The sequence below is a fragment of the Bos indicus genome, chromosome 1, assembly GCF_029378745.1.
Source record: "Bos indicus isolate NIAB-ARS_2022 breed Sahiwal x Tharparkar chromosome 1, NIAB-ARS_B.indTharparkar_mat_pri_1.0, whole genome shotgun sequence".
Classification (NCBI taxonomy): Eukaryota; Metazoa; Chordata; class Mammalia; order Artiodactyla; family Bovidae; genus Bos; species Bos indicus.
The window spans coordinates 76,549,776-76,568,064 of record NC_091760.1 but is presented as its reverse complement, the minus strand read 5'-3'; the positions used below and the strand labels follow the sequence as shown (position 1 = coordinate 76,568,064).

The following is an 18,289-nucleotide window of genomic DNA, read 5'->3' as shown; positions in this document are numbered from 1 at the left end:
TGTTTACCCTGTTCGTAATTCAGGATTTCTCCAAACAGACATATATCATTTTCATAGAAGGCTTCCCAAATGCTCTTGTTACTTAAATTAAGCTGCAAGTAATTGCCCAAGAGTTCCTCAAGTTCTTTGTTAACTCAGCTATGCTGGAAGTAGGTATTTTTAAAGATTACACATCAGGAAGGGAAGAGGAAGAAGGTCACATTTCTAGCAAGCATCAGGACTTCTGATATTTTTAGATTCTGTCAGTGGGGCTGGAGTTGTTTCTAGAAAAGTTGGCATGAATATGCCTTATTTCTGGGCTTGAAAGTTATCATCCCTAAGTCAGATATTAAGAAACAAGTTTAATAGCATGAAGCTGGATTCCATAGACTCTGGGAGTCCTCCAGTTCTGTTACTGAACCAAACTTGGATCTGCTTGCTCTTGCACAGTAAAGCAAATCTACTGATATTCCGGGTTGTGGTAAAGGAAAGTGTAGCGTGTATTGTAAGGCTCCATACATGCAGTCAGGGACAGCTAGTACTCAAAAGGGCCGAACTCCCCGGTGGGTTTCAGGAAAGCATTCTTAAGAGATCTGGAGACTATGTGCTTGTGGTCATCAGGTAGTTCACGTCTTCCATTTGGTGGGGGTTTTCACATCTGTAAAACCACTTAGGAAGTGAGCACCGTATACTTTTATCTAAGTACTTCATAAAAGAGCTGAAGCAGAGGATATGGGGGAGGGGAAGGCTTGAGATTCATGCTCAGTTACAGTTCTTGTCAGCTGCCATGCAGCTGCCTTGTTACTAATGGGTGACCAAGCGCATCTCTGTGGTAGAGCCTGTTTGTGAGGGTTTAGTCCACTCATCTGGTTGTACTGATAACCTGCAACACTCTTTCATAACTACAATTTTCTGGTCTCTAAGTGACTGTTTAAAAATATTTTATGTTGCTAAGCTAGGTGTAAGTAACCTAAAATTATGAAAGGAGAGTTTGACATTATTTAGATAATCTATAAATCTAATCTTTCTCTGTTTGCTGTTTTCTGTGTGTGTGTGTGTGTGTTTTCTTTCCCCCTTAGCCCAAAACAGCTAAATCAGCCCACTCAAAGTCAAAAGAGAGTGATGAGCCTCACCGTTCTAAGAATGACAGACCAGCACGGTAAGATGACACCTGAAAAGGGGAGTGTGGATCTTGACCTTGGGGTGAGCAAGAGATATTGGCTGCCTGAAAAGAGTGTTTGTTCATTGGAGAGGAGATCCAGAAATCTGCAGTTGTGAGGTGGTATCAAGTCTTGCAGGATTATTTTTAAGCTTTGTTTTCTGTTTTAAATTGTGTTGAACAAGTCAAGTCAGGAAAATGGGGAATTTTACAGAAGCTGAGGTAAGGAGAGATGCACTTTTTTGTCAGGACCAGTTCTTATCTCTGGAGTCACTGAATTGACTGCCCTCAGCTAAGAAGGGATGAGATTAACCATTTTCGTAAGTAAAATCTCAGGTTTTAAATGTTCACTGAGTTCCATGATCACACGGGTGTGTGCATGACATTTACACATGTCTAAATTCATTTCCGTGTGAGTCTCAGTGTCCTAGGCAAATGCTCATTTCAGGCATTGCAGACTGTTCTTCATCCCACAACAACAGGTAGCTGTGGCTACAGCATATGTATACTTTCTAACTTCTCTCAGGCAGTCTGGGGTCATGGTTATGGAGGAACTGCTACTTTTCCACTGCAAATTGTCAACATTTAAGTCTTTGGGAAGCAACCTTTATTTTTTCTTTATTGCTTTCTGTTGCTTTTCAAGGGAAAACTGATGGGAAGAGGAAGAGCGAATGTTAAATACAAAAAGACAAAAGTAACACTAAATCTAACATTTGAAAACTCTAAATTATTGAAACTTTATACAGTATTTTGGTCCTGATTATTAATAATATATTTACTAATTATAAAGCATAAGTTTTATGACATTGAAAAATATACACTCTTGTTGTCACTTATTGCTCACGCTTAAACTACTAGACTTATTTCCTTAAATAGAGTATATTTAGTGTTCTTGAAAAGCCATACTCTATTTTTAAACCCACGGGCTTTCAGAAGATAATTGTAAGACTTTTAGGGCACAGTAGTGTACTTTGTTTGCTGCTGCTGCTGCTAAGTCGCTTCAGTCGTGTCCAACTCTGTGCGACCCCAGAGATGGCAGCCCACCAGGCTCCCCCGTCCCTGGGATTCTCCAGGCAAGAACACTGGAGTGGGTTGCCATTTCCTTCTCCAATGCATGAAAGTGAAAAGTCAAAGTGAAGTTGCTCAGTCGTGTCCGACTCCTAGCGACCCTATGGACTGCAGCCCACCAGGCTCCTCCATCCATGGGATTTTCCAGGCAAGAGTACTGGAGTGGGGTGCCATTGCCTTCTCTAATTGTGTACACTTGCTGCTTCTTATAGCTTTTAGTTACACACACGCCAAATGTCTTTTAAAGCAAATTTTAGATTTAGTTCAGCTTTATTTATATCCCTGTACGACATCCAAGTAAAATAAGAACTAATCTGTTTTCAGTAGGTAAATAGGTAGGTGTTGCTTATTATGCCTTTTTTTTTTAAATAAAGGGAATTAAAATCATCTTTAGAGTTATTTTGCAGCCTTTGAAGTCCTTGGACTTTTTAGAACACCAGTATTTTTGACAGCATATGATAGAACAGTCTGAAACGTCTATTTAAAGGATTTAAATTGAAAACAACTTTCTGAAATGTAATGGGTTCTCTTAAAAATATTTAATATATTGAAAGAACAAATAATCAAATGATCCTGTGTTAAAACTGGCCATTGTAAATCAGTGAAAAGTGGCCTATGACTAGTAAAACTGAAGTCATTTTTTGACTTAAGAGGAATATTTGTCTTTAACGATTAAAATAAAAATTTTACTTTTTTAATCAAAAAATAAAATACTAAAAGAAAAAAATATCTTTCTTTGCAGAAAGACTATATATATGGCAAAACAAAATGAATAAGAATTTTATGAAACCTGTGTTTTTATAGTTAAAACTTATAGCTTATGATCTTATTATAGATAAGTTGTACAGTTAATGTTAGAACGTATGCTTTGTTAACGTTAGATTCTGTGGTTTCCTCTTTCACATTTAATCATGGTGGAAGATGAGTTAACCATTTGTACAGAAAGAGATGGTTTCCAGGATTGAGAAACTTGGTGCTAGTTCAAGGTGTTTACTTCACTGTAGTACTAATAGTGGTACAGGGGAAACAGATTCTCATGTAGAGCTTGTAACAGTCGTGGTTAAAAGTCATTTTCATTGTCCATTAAAGATTTCTACTCTGAAAAACAGAAAACTAGTTGGCAATCTGAATTAATTCCAATTCTTTGTAATTGGAAAAAGTTTAACCTAAGTTCTAAACTGTTTTAACAGTTTAAGATTTTATGTTAATAATGCTACCTGGTATTTTGATTTTGTATTTTCCCTTAGAAAAACTTAAGAATTTTATAAATATCATTTGGTTCCCACAGTGTTCTTATGAATATGAAATATATTTTTCTCCACTTATTCATTTGTCCAGTATTTATTGAGCTCCATAGTAACTGCCCAGACCCAGAGTAAGTGGCAGTCAACAAAAATTTTCTTGCTCTTATGAAATTTATAATCTAAACAGACAATTATACAACTAACTACTATGATTGTGTTAAATGCTAAGGATGAAAAATGCAGGTTGTTAGAAGAGCATAAGGAGACATTTAACCTAGTCTGGGTGTCTGGGAAGGCTTCTTGAAGAAATGAATTTTGAGTGAATTCTGAAGTATATTTGGTTTTATCACTAGCTTAAAGATATAAATCATTTCATAAGAACAGTTGGAAACAGGTAATCCTAATTCATCAGAAACTATAAAACAATTAGTTAGCAAGATTTTTCCAACTTTGGATTTAAATACCCCTAACTGAAATAACTGTCTCCAGTGCAACAAATAATTTGGTAGGACCCCTGGAAGCATTAACCCAAGATTTGTTCTCCACATAAGCAAAAAATTAATAAAACAACACACCAGATAACTGAGGGCATCCTAGATTGATTTGTTTATCCTCATGGATTTGTTGACATCCTAAACTTTGTTCAACACTTCAGCATCCCTTTCCTTGGTGATGAGTTTTTCTGATAGTACCAGTTAGCTTGTGTTTCTCCAGTATTTGGTCATCTAATGAGGGTAATAAAAAGAGTAAAATATAGATCCTGCCACCCTGATTACAAATCGTGTTTTCTTGAGTGTAAGTTACTTCTTTAGTTAACATTCTTAATTCTGGAGTCAGATTGCTTTGTCTCAACTTTACCTGCCAAGACTTATGTTACTTTTTAAAGGCAAATGTTCTAAATGTCTGTGAATAATGAAAGAAAAACACTTATTTAATTTCTAATATTTATAAACAAAGGATTCCATGCTCTTAACACACAATCTGAGCACACCTTTGGGAAACACCAAAAAAATGAGAGATTTTGTTTTACAGCCTTATCAATGCCAAGTGTCTGAGAAAATCAGTTATATAATTAAAATAATAAAAGTTTGGAGTGTTAAAAATTTCCTATATATTTTTTTACAGTTGACTTGTTTTGACAGGAAGTTGCACATGTGTTAAAACTGTCCTTTCCTTCTCTAAGCTCTACTCTGCCACCTAGTGGTTTAACGAACTTTGCTCTAAATTTCCTGTGTTGACCAATGTCCCATCTCCCTCCCTTCTTAGCTGCTGCCTTCTCTCCCTTAATTACTTTCTTCCCCCATCTGTCTTTTCCTTTCTTTCTCTTTTGCTTGATGAAGCCTGCGAAAACAAAATGTATTTCTCATTAATGGCAGTGATCATATCTCATTAATGTTTATCTATCGCTTAGCACAGTGAATGAATATGAATGTATTAGTAGCTCAGTCGTGTCCGACTCTTTGCCATCTCATGGACTGTAGCCCGCCAGGCTCCTCTGACCATGAGATTTTCCAGGCAAGAATACTGGAGTGGATTTCCATTTCCTTCTCCAGGGGATCTTCCTGACCCAGGGATTGAACCCAGGTCTACCGCATTGCAGGCAGATACTTTATTGTCTGAGCCACCTGGGAAGCCCACCCAGTGCCTCAGAAGATACTTGTTTTTATTGAATTATATGCATCAAAACAAAGAAACAAGTTAAATAACTTACCCAAGGTTATACAACTGGCTAGGAACTACCATGAGGATTCTGAAATATTCTGGCTTTGCTTCTCCACTGAAACTGTGTTTTCTAAGTGATCCAGTGAGGGCTGGAATCGTAGTCATCACTATGTAGAGTATCTCTTTAAATCTTGACTTTTCTTAGGCCACCACCACCTCCCATGACAGATGCTGAGGGTTTGGATTTCACTTCTTCTGGAAACCAGCATAATTCCACACGTCACTACTCAAAGTCAGAGTCTTCTCATAAAGGTAAGACAAATGTATATGGTCAGCTGTAAGATCTTTTTTAATAATTGCCATGCTATAGTGGAAAAGCCAGGTGCTATATTATAGATCACTAGAGTATAAAAATAAGTTAGTCTTCTTCTGAGCAAATCATTATATTACTCTTCATTTATTAGAGGGCTTCCCTGATAGTTCTGTTGGTGAAGAATCTGCCTGTAATATGGGAGACCATGGTTCTATTACTGGGTTGGGAAGATCCACTGGAGAAGATCATTATGTTCAGTTCAGTTCAGTCGCTCAGTCATGTCTGACTCTTTGCGACCCCGTGAACCGCAGCACGCCAGGCCTCCCTGTCCATCAGCAACTCCCGGAGTTCACCCAAACCCATGTCCATTGAGTCGGTGATGCCATCCAGCCATCTCATCCTCTGTTGTCTCCTTCTCCTCCTGCCCTCAATCTTTCCCAGCATCAGGGTCTTTTCAAATGAGTTGGCTCTCCGCATTAGGTGACCAAAGTATTGGAGTTTCAGCTTCAACAGCAGTCCTACCAATGAGCACCCAGGACTGATCTCCTTTAGGATGGACTGGTTGGATCTCTTTGGAGTCCAAGGGACTCTCAAGAGTCTTCTCCAACACCACAGTTCAAAAGCGCCAATTCTTCTGCACCCAGCTTTCTTTATAGTCCAACTCTCACATCCATACATGACCACTGGAAAAACCATAGCTTTGACTAGACGGACCTTTGTTGGCAAAGTAATGTCTCTGCTTTTTAATGTGCTATCTAGGTTGGTCATAACTTTTATTCTTCATTTATTAAAAAACAAAAAATGATTTAAAAACAGAAAGCAGACACCTTAAATTGAATGGAAGGTTTTCTGTGTGCACTTTAGTTGAGCTTTGAACAACACAGTTTTGAACTGCTCAAGTGTCCACTTTATACATGGATTTTTTTTTTTTCTTCCTGTGAAGAAATTCTTCTATAGTGTACTACACCATCCATGTTGGTTGAGCCAACAAACAAATACACAGAGGGCCTCTGTAAATTGTACATGGGTTTTCAGCTATGCAAAGGGTCAGTGCCTCTAACCCCCTCTGCATTGTTCAGGGGTCAACAGTATTTATTTGCATATTCTCCAGGGAGAGTTCATAGCTTTTATCAGATTCTTAATGGGTAGCTATGTCCCCCATTTAGATCTATTGGACTTTTACTGTCCTGGCTATTGTTTCCCATCTGCCCATGACTCTCTCTTAATTAGATTAAAGTACACAGATACACATCACACATAAGAAAAATGGGGCAAAGAAAATGAGGAAAGAACATGAGATCTAAGTTGGACCAGATCTTTAAAATGAAAGGAATAATCAGGTCTGTCTCCTTTAGCAACGATGGGCATTGACTTAATGTGTAATTTTATGACAGTCATAAAATCAGATAATGAAAATGTAGTTTCTCATTAATTTGCTCTTCTAAAAATATAGGTGATTTTAGTGGTGTCAGCATTGCCAGGATTATATAAGTAAAATACATGAAAGCAGATTGCCATAGACTTCACAAATATTAGGTCTTATTTGTTGATGTTTTTTATTTTTTATGTTTTTTGAAGATTTCTTAGGCGATGTTTTCATTATCTTTTCCCAAATCTAACGATTACCTTTCCAAGCTTACTTAAAGTTTCGCGTCTGCAATGATATACAAGATACCAATGCACAGGTGCCGCTCCAGACCCATTAAATTAGAATTTTGAGGACACGTTTTTCCAGGCATTGTATTTTTTTTTAATCTCTCCTTATTATCCTCCAATTAAAAATAAAAATAATAAAAAGCTCTCCTTCTCCTGCTCCCCTATCATTCTGCCATTTATCCAATGTTGAGAATAAGACAAAAAAAGATTAGCAAAACAACCCATACACTACGATTTTCATCAGTTGGTAACCTTTTCAGCATCCCTTGTTTATTTCTTTCTCAAATATATACAAGCATTTCTTTTAGGAGGTGCATTCCTGTCCTTGCCATACATTTTATACATAATACTAAACCAACACATTGATTATGAATATAAGTACAGTTTCCCTAGGTACCTTTCTGCAGCAGATTGGTTCCAGAATTCCCGAGGATTTCAAAATCCCCGGATTCTTAAGCCCCTTACATAAAATGTCGTAGTATTTATATATGACCTACATACACCCTCCCCTAAACTTTAAATCATCTCTAGATTACTTATATTAATAATGTATAATACAATGTAAATGCTCTGTAAATACTTCAAACATATGTCAAATTCAAAACTTGAACTTTCTGGGATTTTTTTTTCTGAATATTTTCAATCCATGCTGGATGGAGAACCCACAGATACGGAGAGCCAATTTGTGTGCTTACAACCAAGAACAAACAAAACACGTGAACCATTTGAAATGCATAGAAATATAGATAACATTGTTTTATTTGAACAGGGAGAAAAACAGTGTCTCAGAGATTTTTTCCTTAATCGTTTTTCTTCCTTTTTCCTTCTCTCCTCAGGTTTCCATTATAAACCGTAAAAACCTAGGAATCTACCTTGAAAACGGACTCACTGTAGCAAAATTACTGGATAATACAGAACACATTCCACGCTTATTTTTTTCTTCCTCTATTTTGTATTCCTGAGATTTATCCTCAAGTGTTTTTTGGACCATGAATAATTTTCATTCATTTAAAATATTTTGGTTATTCCTGATCACTTGGGCAGTACAAGAAAATCTAGCTTCTGAATAGTGGCCGTCTCTATGGAGCATATGCTTCCAGGGGTATAGTATCTAAGAGCTCTATAAAATGCCATTTTCATTAGGTATGGTATTGATATTTAATGAATAGGCTTTACTTAGCAATTAGGATTTTGTGGAGGTAATGATCAAAGTAAAACAATGTTTGGATGCAATGCAGAATAAAAGAATATAAGAAATAGCTTTTTTGGTGCATTAGTGTATGATATATTAAAAGATAAGAGACTTTTGCTTTTTTTTTTTTTTTTGCTATTCAGGGAAAGAAAAAAATCACAACCATAAAGTATTTAAAAAGAAAATAAAAAGGAACAGTTGAATATGTAACTGACTATAAAGACTGTAGAGGTTTTATGTATCTTTACGTATCCTCCTGGGAAAATTGGCCTAGATGTCATTAACTAACACTGTCTCTGCCATTGCCTCCTCATTAGCAAGAATGCTGAAGCCTCTGCGCATTGAACCATTTTTTAGTATTTATTGGCAAAAATTTAATTCTAAGAAGTTTTAACTCAAGTCTGCAAGATCAATTAAAGATGAAAAATTTTGTATCCCTTCTCTTATTTTACATTTACATATAAAGCCAAGGGAATTAGAATTGGAAAGATGTTTATGTAAGTAATGATGCTGTCATTTTCTCTGGCTGTAAGATTGAATTTTTCCTCTTGCATATAAAACATAGCAGCATTGGTTGGCAACCTCTCAAAAAAATTTTGTGTATCTGTCAATAAGCAGATTAATTGGACTTGAAGTTGATAAAGTTCTTCATCCAAGTATTCGATCCTGCACATACGTTAGTGACACATGGGCGCTGGATTCCTTTGTGCCAGACCTTAAACCTCTCTTCAGGAAATCTGGAATTTTGTTAATCTTCTAGCCTCATGGAAATGCTTCCTTTTCTATACCAGTTAGTTAACATAAATATCAGTCATGCTGTATATTCAGCATATTTATACTTGAGAAAAAAGTTGTTAATCCATTCCTTTCTGGCAGGGAACTGCCTTCTGTTTGCCTTATCTTTTGAAATAGTCTTTCTAGTTGGGCAATATTCATGAAGTTTTTTAGACTAGCTTCTCAGAGGATTTGGGTTTTTCATTTTGAGGAATAGCTTTAGTTTCATAGTTTTTGGATTGTATGAACTTAAGTAAAGGATACTTAAGAGTTAAGTTTTGAGAAAATAATAATCTAGAAATAAAATCCTTAAAGTTATAGTCATTTTGGAGAAATAGGGAAAGGAAAAAGAACAGAACTTTGCATGTCCAGGATGAAATGACTGAGGAAGAAAAATCTTCAGTTAAGTAGACTGCTGCTGCTGCTAAGTCGCTTCAGTCGTGTCCGACTCTGCGTGACCCCATAGACGGCAGCCCATCAGGCTCCACCGTCCCTGGGATTCTCCAGGCAAGAACACTGGAGCGGGTGGTTAAATAGACAAGAGGAGACCAAATGGAGGTCCTAACCTTAAATCAAATTCCAGAAGATGTTTTCAATATCAAAGGTTAGACCTTTTGATTCATAGTAATGCTATATTTTTCTTTGTCTGCCCTGTGATTTGCTTCATGTTTTTAAAAGTTTTTTATGGTAGCTTTAAAGAAAAGAAAAACAATGTATTTTTATTTGAAAATCAGGCAAATGGGCAACATCATTTGCCGTATTTTTATTTTATAAATGTTTATTTTTCTATCTCATACAATGATCAGTTCTTTTCAAATTCTCCATTTATCCTCTCATGTACTACTTCATGCAATCATATTTATTACTGTAAAATGCTAACTGGGTGTATTTTACTCAAAAAATATCAGGTCACTTTACACATAACCAGGATGTTAGTGTTTCAGCTCTGTTAGTAAGTGACCAAGGGTAGTATTTCCCTCGTTACACACAATTCAGCATCTGTATTGAAAATTTGTTATTTTTTTTAATGTTTTTAAAAGATCAAAGTTTTTAAATATTTTAATTTAATTTTTTTTTGTAAAGCAAACACTTTTTAAGGAGTATCAGAGTAATTCTTTTCCTGTGAATAAGAAGACACATCAAACAACCAGTTGAATTCCTCTTAATCTCATTCAAATAGTTTAATTGTTCATTATTGTTAATTTTGAGACTGTAGAAGCAACTGTGTGTGTCCATGGAATTTTCCAGGCAAGAATACTGAAGTGGGTTGCCATTTCTTACTCCAGGGGATCTTTCCAACCCAGGGATCGAACCTGGGTCTCCTGCATTGCAGGTGGATTCTTGACCAGTGCGCCACCTGAGAAGCCCCATTTAGAGGCAACTAGCACTTTATTTTAAGAAACTGCCAAACATCTTCACTGTGTTCTCTGCTTTCCACTTGTCATTTTTATATAAATATGGAAGCATTTATTTTATTTCTTTTCCTACTGCTGGAACACACACAGTTTAATTTTTAGATCCACAGTGTATTATGCTTTAATGTTGTGATGTAAAGTAATCGTTCTGGCCTTGGAAAATCTTCCTGTTTCCATACCTCTGTTCTCCCAGGGGCCAGACCCCATTAACATCAGCGTTACTGAATGAGCACAGTGTGTTGTGGAACCTTATCATGAGGCTGCTGGACATGGACACCCCATCGCCCCAACCTAACTTTTTGTAAGTCATCACCTGGAAGCAAGGTTAGAAAAGGGTCAGTTTAAATGTTCTGAGTTGAAAAAATGTGACTGTATTGTCAAATTGTTGTTAGACATAATTTTATTGGGCGACTAGACGATTGCTTCACATGCTTTAAAATGACATTGAGATTTTTAGAAGGTGACTTTGCACACAGTGACTTAATATTTATCAAGTGAATTTACAATAACCAGCAGCAGACGAACTGCAGAAAAGACTTCATGGGTTTTGATCATAGGGAAACATCTGAAGTGGAAAAGATAGGGATAGATGCTCCCAAGAGAAAAACCTTTCTAGAATAGCAGTGGCTGCTTGGATCTAGATCAACATATTCCAAAAAGCAAAACCTTGGGCCTGTGCTCCACTGAACTCACTTGAGAAAATTAGCAACCAGACCTGTTTTCCCTTTTTCTTTGCGTGGCCTGCAGCAGAACTGGATGATGAATAAATCCATTGCTGACTTTGTTCATACCTTTCGCATAATGTCGGGACTTTTTAGTATAAAACTAATGTTTATTAGTTTTATTAAATAATTGATAATTATTTTTCTTTAATTCTGTCAGATATTCTCTGAATTTTGTCTTGTGCCAAATTGCTCTTTAGAAACCCCCGGTATAATATGGTGCATTTAGTTTACCACATGAGTGGTTAACATTTTAGGGCCTTGATTTTTAATGAGTGTTGCCTTTATATAAAAATCATGTTGGGGGAGATTATTCATTTATTCAGTGTTTATTTTCTTGAAAAGTAACTGTGGTGATTGTAATGTCCTCAGCCTATTAAAGGCACGAGACTGCCATGTCAGCAGCTTTCTGAAGAACTGGGAACAAAACAGAACTTGCTCTCAAAGCCTCGTTTCCCTTTAGTTTGTGTTGGGGACTTTAATGTAGAAACGGAACCTTCAGGTAGATCTCACTGTTACATAGTGTGTCATATTCTGATAACATCAGTTTTTTGGAACCAAACATACAAGAATCAAAACCTGCTGTTTGAGCAAAAAGGAAAAAAAAAAAAGAACATTTGTAATAATACTTTGTCTACTGCTTACAGCTCAGAGTCAGAGAAGTGATTAGATAAAGTGATCCCATTTTTCCTTCTATCCGGTGGTGCCTGTGTCTTAAAGCCATAACTGCTGGTCTTCCTGGTGATAGGATCTTTTTTCTCCCTCGTCTGTCGTAGGTCAGCTGGGCAGGGAGAAGCACACCAGAGACTGTCCTGATAGTGCTGTGCGGGGCGCAGTGTCACCCAGGGTTCTCCAGGAAGAGTCTCTTTCATCCCTGGTGGTACATAAGATTATCAAAGGGAAGAGTTGAGGCTGCTGTTGCTCCTGCTGTTTAACTCTCATTAGAAATGGTAGATTTATTTCTAGAGAAGTCAAGAACAGAAGGGTAAAGAAGGAAACCCTCACTTGTACAGAGTCATTTCTCTTATGAGACTTACACTTAGGTCAGCAACGTCTGTGAGGAGCAGTATTGCCTTAAATTAGTTTGATTCTGACCAAGGTCAGTGTACTGTATTTCCTATAGATGAGTGACTGTCAACTCTCCATTGAGGTATCAAATTCACAGGTGAGCCCCAAACCTCCTTGTCATCAGACGTTTTGGACTTCCTCCCACCGAGCTATGAGTGACGTGCACACTGATAGGCGTGTCATTTCATTTCCAATTGCCTCTCAGTCTGTGAATGAGCAGTGGCATGATCAGGAAGGCTGGTGGTCGGAGAGTGAGAATTTCCTGAGCATATTCTTCAGGTGATCACTTCCTGAATAGCTGAGAGTTGACTGTCTTCATTTCCTACGGTGTTTGTGTAAACGATGTTTCCAAAGGTTCTGTTACACAGTGAAGTCAGTTATTCTGTAAAAATTTTGCTAACACTCTTATGTATTGAAATGCATACATACGTTAACAAAAAAGGAGAAAAACCAAACAAAACAGAGACATTTACTCAAATGGGAGATTTGTTGATGTGAAAAGTGTTTCTATTTACTTTCAAGAGAAAATCAGAAAAACTTTTGCTAGGGCAGGGAAGACACCAGAGTGGTTTTTTAGGCTTGCATTTGATGCCACAGAGTAATACAATGTCATCTAAGTAATCATGTTGATTTGTGGAAATGTCTGGTCCTAAAGATCACTCTTTCTGCCCTTAAATATTTGTGAACACTGCCTAGAACTATGTTCCTAATAGACTTAAATGTTTTTATGTATTCTCTGCAAACTAGAAAATGTTTCTCTGACTTTGGAGTAAATGTGCATAGCCTAAGGAGCCGGCACTGTGCTGATTTCAGCATTTCAGGTAAGGACAGAGTTAATTGTGTAACTTAGTGCCCCGTGACTCATTGCTGAGGTTCATATAGAAAGAGTGGAAGAACTGAAAGACAGGGTCTGAGTGACATTTCCTTCACAGAAGAGCAAGGATTAAGGACAGCAAAGAGAAAGTTGAGAGGATATACTGTTACACCTCATATGCTTGGGAGAAGCTTTTGTTGCCCTGAGTTTCAGACCATCATTGGTAAAATAGTTTCTAGCTGTTAAATATAATGGGAAGGTTTTTGATGTTAGAATTTTTTAAATTTCTCATTGAATTAGCCGCTGGAATCCTTGTAGGCTATAACTTCAGGTTTGCCATCAACTGAAAGCCAAATGCCATTTCCCAGCAATAGCTGTATTTTCCACCTGCCTCTTGAAAGCAAGGTAGTATTTGTTCATGAAGTATTACGAGATGATAGGGTATAAAAATGATATTCCGAAGTGAGAATTCTCTGTAAATGTGGTTGTCCTTAAGAAAAATCCATCCCAACACAGTTGTATCTTGAAAGGTACTGAATTATAAAGTACAGGAGTTTTTCATATGAATCAAGTTGCTCAGGAAATTTGAGGTGTGCTGTCATTTGTCTCAAATTTTGGAAAAGTACGCTCTTGAGAGAGAGAGATTAATAACTGCACAGTGCCCAAAAGGTTTTGGATGCTTTGGTAAAAAGCCCTTTGACATTTGGAATGTGGATGTTTAAACAAGTGGAGTGTTATCCCAAGCACTTAAGGTTTGTAGCCACGCCCTAGGGGAAAGGCAGCTTTGACATAGTTTTCTCACAGAACCTTAATGGAATAGAGTTACTGGCCTCAGTTCAGAAAAAGAGGAGGCCACCTCAAATCACACGCCTGTCTAGAGATTAATGAAACTGAGAGACATTGTGGATGCCTTAAAGGTGACTGATTGGGTGCTGGCGGGTATGTGTGCATCCTTCTGGACGAGGCTTATGGAAACAGACTATTTCAATTCACCTTCGTACAGCACACATTCCTGCTCATGACCTCTTTGGAGAAAGTGAGAAGCGTGGTGCTGGAGATGTTCCTGTGTCTTGGGCGGCTGAGGTGGTGATGACTCTCCGGTACTCAGGCCTCCCTTCAGTGCCACTTATACATCTCCATCTATTCATCTATGCAAGCTTGTGTTTCAGTGCTTCATTTTTTACACCTCGCATCCCATTTGATTCCTTTAACGTCAGGTTTAACATTGATATTATGAATAATTTTTAAACCAAAGTATTGTATAAGTCTGTGTGCTTGTATTCCTGAATGGTTGGAGGCAAACACCAACCTTGTCATTTTCTCTTAATAAAGTCATTCATTTGTTGCATCAATGGTCTCTGTCTCATGTTTTCTTTACTGCATTCAAGGACTTGGGGAGTTATGGGAACATTCATTTGTTTTTGTTTTTTCTTTATAAGGTTAACCCTAAAATGTCATTTAATGACAGCAGCTTTTTCTCTTACACTGGTTACTGTAACCATGTGTAACATTATACTGATGCCTATGTGCTGTGCTTAGTCACTCAGTTGTGTCCGACTCTGTGTGACCCCATGGGCTGTAGCCTACCAGAATCCTCTGTCCATGGGGATTCTGCAGGCAAGTATACTGGATACTGGAATGTGTTGCCATGCCCTCCTCCAGGGGATCTTCCCAACCCTGGGATCAAACCCAGGTCTCCCACAATGCAGGCAGATTCTTTACCGGGTAGGCTGCCCCTTCTCCAGGGGATCTTCCTGACCCAGGAATTGAACTGGGGCCTCCTGCATTGCTGGCAGATTCTTTACCAGCTGAGCTAGCAGGGAAGCGTATATTGATGCCTAGTACATTAACTCAATGTATTCAACTCAGTGTACTCAACAAGTGTTCCCAAATCTAAATCCATTAGAGAAGTGGCTTTGTTTTGTGTGTGGTGGTTGATAGCTTGGTTGATTTATTTGAGAGAAAAACAGATGAGTGAATGTTCACACAATAATCAGAGTGATTACACCCCGTGAGGCCAAAAACAGTCTGCACCACACATGTATTCCATGGATGTTGAAAATAGGCATCGATAATAACTACCATTTTTTGAACATTTTAGCTTTATGAGGTGTGTTTATCTAATTTTGTTTGCTAGACCAGCCATGATGTGGAAAGTGATTCTGCAGAAATTCAGCTGGTTCCTTAAAGCTAAGACACTATTTTCAATGACTATTAAACTGATTTAAGAGAGATAACTATTTAGTTTCCGTGGACCAGACCCTAGACTTCACTTTCTTCTTTGGCAAATGTTACAAGGAGTCTAAGTGATCTGCATTATGTATTTATACTACTGTGAAAATGTGCTAAGGAAACCCAATCCAAAATTGGAGTTGGGAAGCCACGAGAGGAGGGCTCTCACACGTCCCACGCGTTGCTGCTCGTGTAATTTAGCAGGAAGAAGGAAGATTTCCTCTCACTTGGCAACTCTAAGCTGCCCTATGCTTCAGCCAATGAGAAGACACCACCACTTTGAAATCTCATTCTCCTCAAACTTTCGTTTGAGACAGCCCTTCACTTTGTTCTCCTGACTTGCTTATGTTTCAACATAGCTTGCTTGTCCCAAATTGCAAGTCCTTTCCCCAAATACACTCATTTTTGCCTAAGCAAAATTGCTCTTCGCTCTGTTTTAACACCGTGTCAGTGCCAGACACCGAAGGAGCACCAGTGATGTGCAGACATTACTCTCCATTTTTTAAGTTGAAGAAATTCAGTGTGCTGATTCAGCCTTCATTTTCTAAAGAATGGATGAAGCTTGGTAGGGATAAAAGTGTGCACTCTAGAAGACAAAACTTTAAGTACGTAATTAAGGTAACTTCCTGTAATCTGCAGCAGGAGGTACCCAATATTCTTGGATAGGTCTTGTGCATATGCATGGATCTGAATGTCAGGTTCTGGCCATGTGGTGTGGAGAGGAAGCACACGAGACACCCCCCTCCTTTAAAGGCATCGAGAAGAACCATAGCCACCTCCTACACTGGAAGTTTGGAGACATCTCTGAGAGGACTTTGGGCTACGCCATGTCATAGGGTAGGGATTTGAAAAAATCTCACCCACATATCAAGAGGCAGAAAGATCATGTGTTTCCTCCCTGTTATATCTGAGTCACATTCTTAAACAAGAACCGAACACTGCAGCAAAGCCATGACTAAAGAAATCACCAGGAGTAAGGAGACCTCCTGGGTCCCAGTCCTGGCTTTGCTGTGAACTTGGTTCAGGGCCTCGGGGCACTTAATCTTTCTACTGATAAACTTGTTGCAGTGAAGGTTGGTAATCTGTAAGTACTCCTGCAGTTGTAACATTCTAGGATCCTGTCAAGATGTGTAGGGTTCCTTTAAGATGCTCCGGAAAGAAGAATCTCATGCACTACTGGGGGCCTGGAAAACCACAAACTTCCTAGGCATTCATTTGAAAGGCCTCATTTCTGACCTTGTATCCTTTAAAAAAAAAACTGCTTATTTTTGACAAATATATGTTTAAGAGGTACAGTGTGATGTTCTGATGTATGTATACACTGTGAAATGATTATCACAATCAAACTAGCATAACCATCACCTCTCATAGTTACCTCTGTGTGTGTGTGTGTGTGTGTGTCTTGAGAACGCTTGGGATCTACTCTTATAGCAAATCTCAGTATGGAGGTTCCTTACAAAATTAAAAAATAGAATAACTGTTGTTCAGTCACTAACTAGTGTCTGACTCTGCAACCCCATAGACTACAGCACATCAGGCTCTCCTGTCCTCCACTATCTCCCACAGTTTGCTCAGATTCATGTCCATTGAGTCAGTGATGCTATCTAATCATCTCATCCTCTGATGCCTTCTTCTGCCTTCAGTCTTTCCCAGCATCAGGGTCTTTTCCAATGAGTCAGTTCTTCACATCAGGTGGCCAAAGTATTGGAGCTTCAGCTTCAGCATCAGTCCCTCCAATGAATATTCAGAGTTTATTTCCTTTAGGATTGACTGGTTTGATCTCCTTGCAGTCGAAGGGACTCTCAAGAGTTCTCCAACACCACAACTCAAAAGCACTGATTCTTCAGTGCTCAGCCTTCTTTATGGTCTAACATACAGTACACAACTACTGGAAAAACCATAGCTCTGACTATATGGACCTTTGTCAGTAAAATAATATCTGCTTTTTAATACACTGTCTTGGTTTGTCAGGCTATGGTTTTTCCAGTAGTCATGTATGGATGTGAGAGTTGGACTGTGAAGAAAGCTGAGCACTGAAGAATTGATGCTTTTGAACTGTGGTGTTGGAGAAGACTCTTGAGAGTCCCTTGGACTGCAAGGAGATCAGTCCTGGGTGTTTTTTGGAAGGACTGATGCTAAAGCTGAAACTCCAGTACTCTGGCCACCTTATGCGAAGAGTTGACTCATTGCAAAAGACTCTGATGCTGGGAGGGATTGGGGGCAGGAGGAGAAGGAGACGACAGAGGATGAGATGGCTGGATGGCATCACCGACTCGATGGACGTGAGTTTGAGTGAACTCCGGGAGTTGGTGATGGACAGGGAGGCCTGGTGTGCTGCGGTTCATGGGGTCGCAGAGTCGGACACAACTGAGCGACTGAACTGAACTGAACTGGTTTGTCCTAGCTTAGGAAGCTGTCAAAGAAATTAAGATTGTGTCAGTATATCCCCAGCCAGCCAAAGAGGATAATTTGTGCATCAACAAGGATAATAACTGAAATGGATAGAAACATATCAAATATATTTAAACCAATGATTTAAAATGATTTTATCTGCTTAAGATGACCCACACTGATCACCTGTGGCAGATGCTGTGGTGGGTTTTTGTTCAGCTGCTAAGTCACGTCCTACTCTTTTGCAACCCCATGGACTGTAGCCTGCCAGGCTCCTCAGATGCTGTGGGTCAGTTTGTTATTTTGAAAACTGGTGAATAAGAGGGATAATCAAGGATTTATTCTGCCAATTAAAAAAAAATTAAGATCTATACCTTATTGGTGAATAAATGAATTGTTGATTATGATAAATTTCCCTTTATAGAACATTTTAACTAATAGTCAAATTTTTAAAAATGACAGAATGATATTATAATCATTTTGCAACCCTCAAAGAATTAATAGATCTATACAATGATCACCAACATTTGGTATTTTAAAAGGAGGGAAAATCAGGTATTATATCCTTCCAAATGAAAATAACAATATTATCAACAAAAT

General features: G+C 38.2%; 1 protein-coding gene across 5 annotated transcripts in view; it reads left to right on the top strand.

The window, feature by feature from the left end:
- The window catches only part of CCDC50 (coiled-coil domain containing 50), an 87,939-nt gene extending 73,525 nt beyond the window's left edge, over positions 1–14,414 (top strand). For 2 of the 5 annotated variants that reach the window (XM_019958107.2, XM_019958109.2), the window contains 3 exons: positions 1,059–1,138; positions 5,318–5,424; positions 7,918–14,414. In XM_019958107.2, coding sequence (XP_019813666.2) covers positions 1,059–1,138; positions 5,318–5,424; positions 7,918–7,937 — 207 coding nt within the window. In that variant the 3' untranslated portion in view covers positions 7,938–14,414. The remainder of the gene's footprint in view (positions 1–1,058; positions 1,139–5,317; positions 5,425–7,917) is intronic. The other 3 variants (XR_011566725.1, XR_011566720.1, XR_011566723.1) reach the window with 3 other exon arrangements.
- The last annotated feature ends 3,875 nt before the right edge of the window (positions 14,415–18,289 follow it).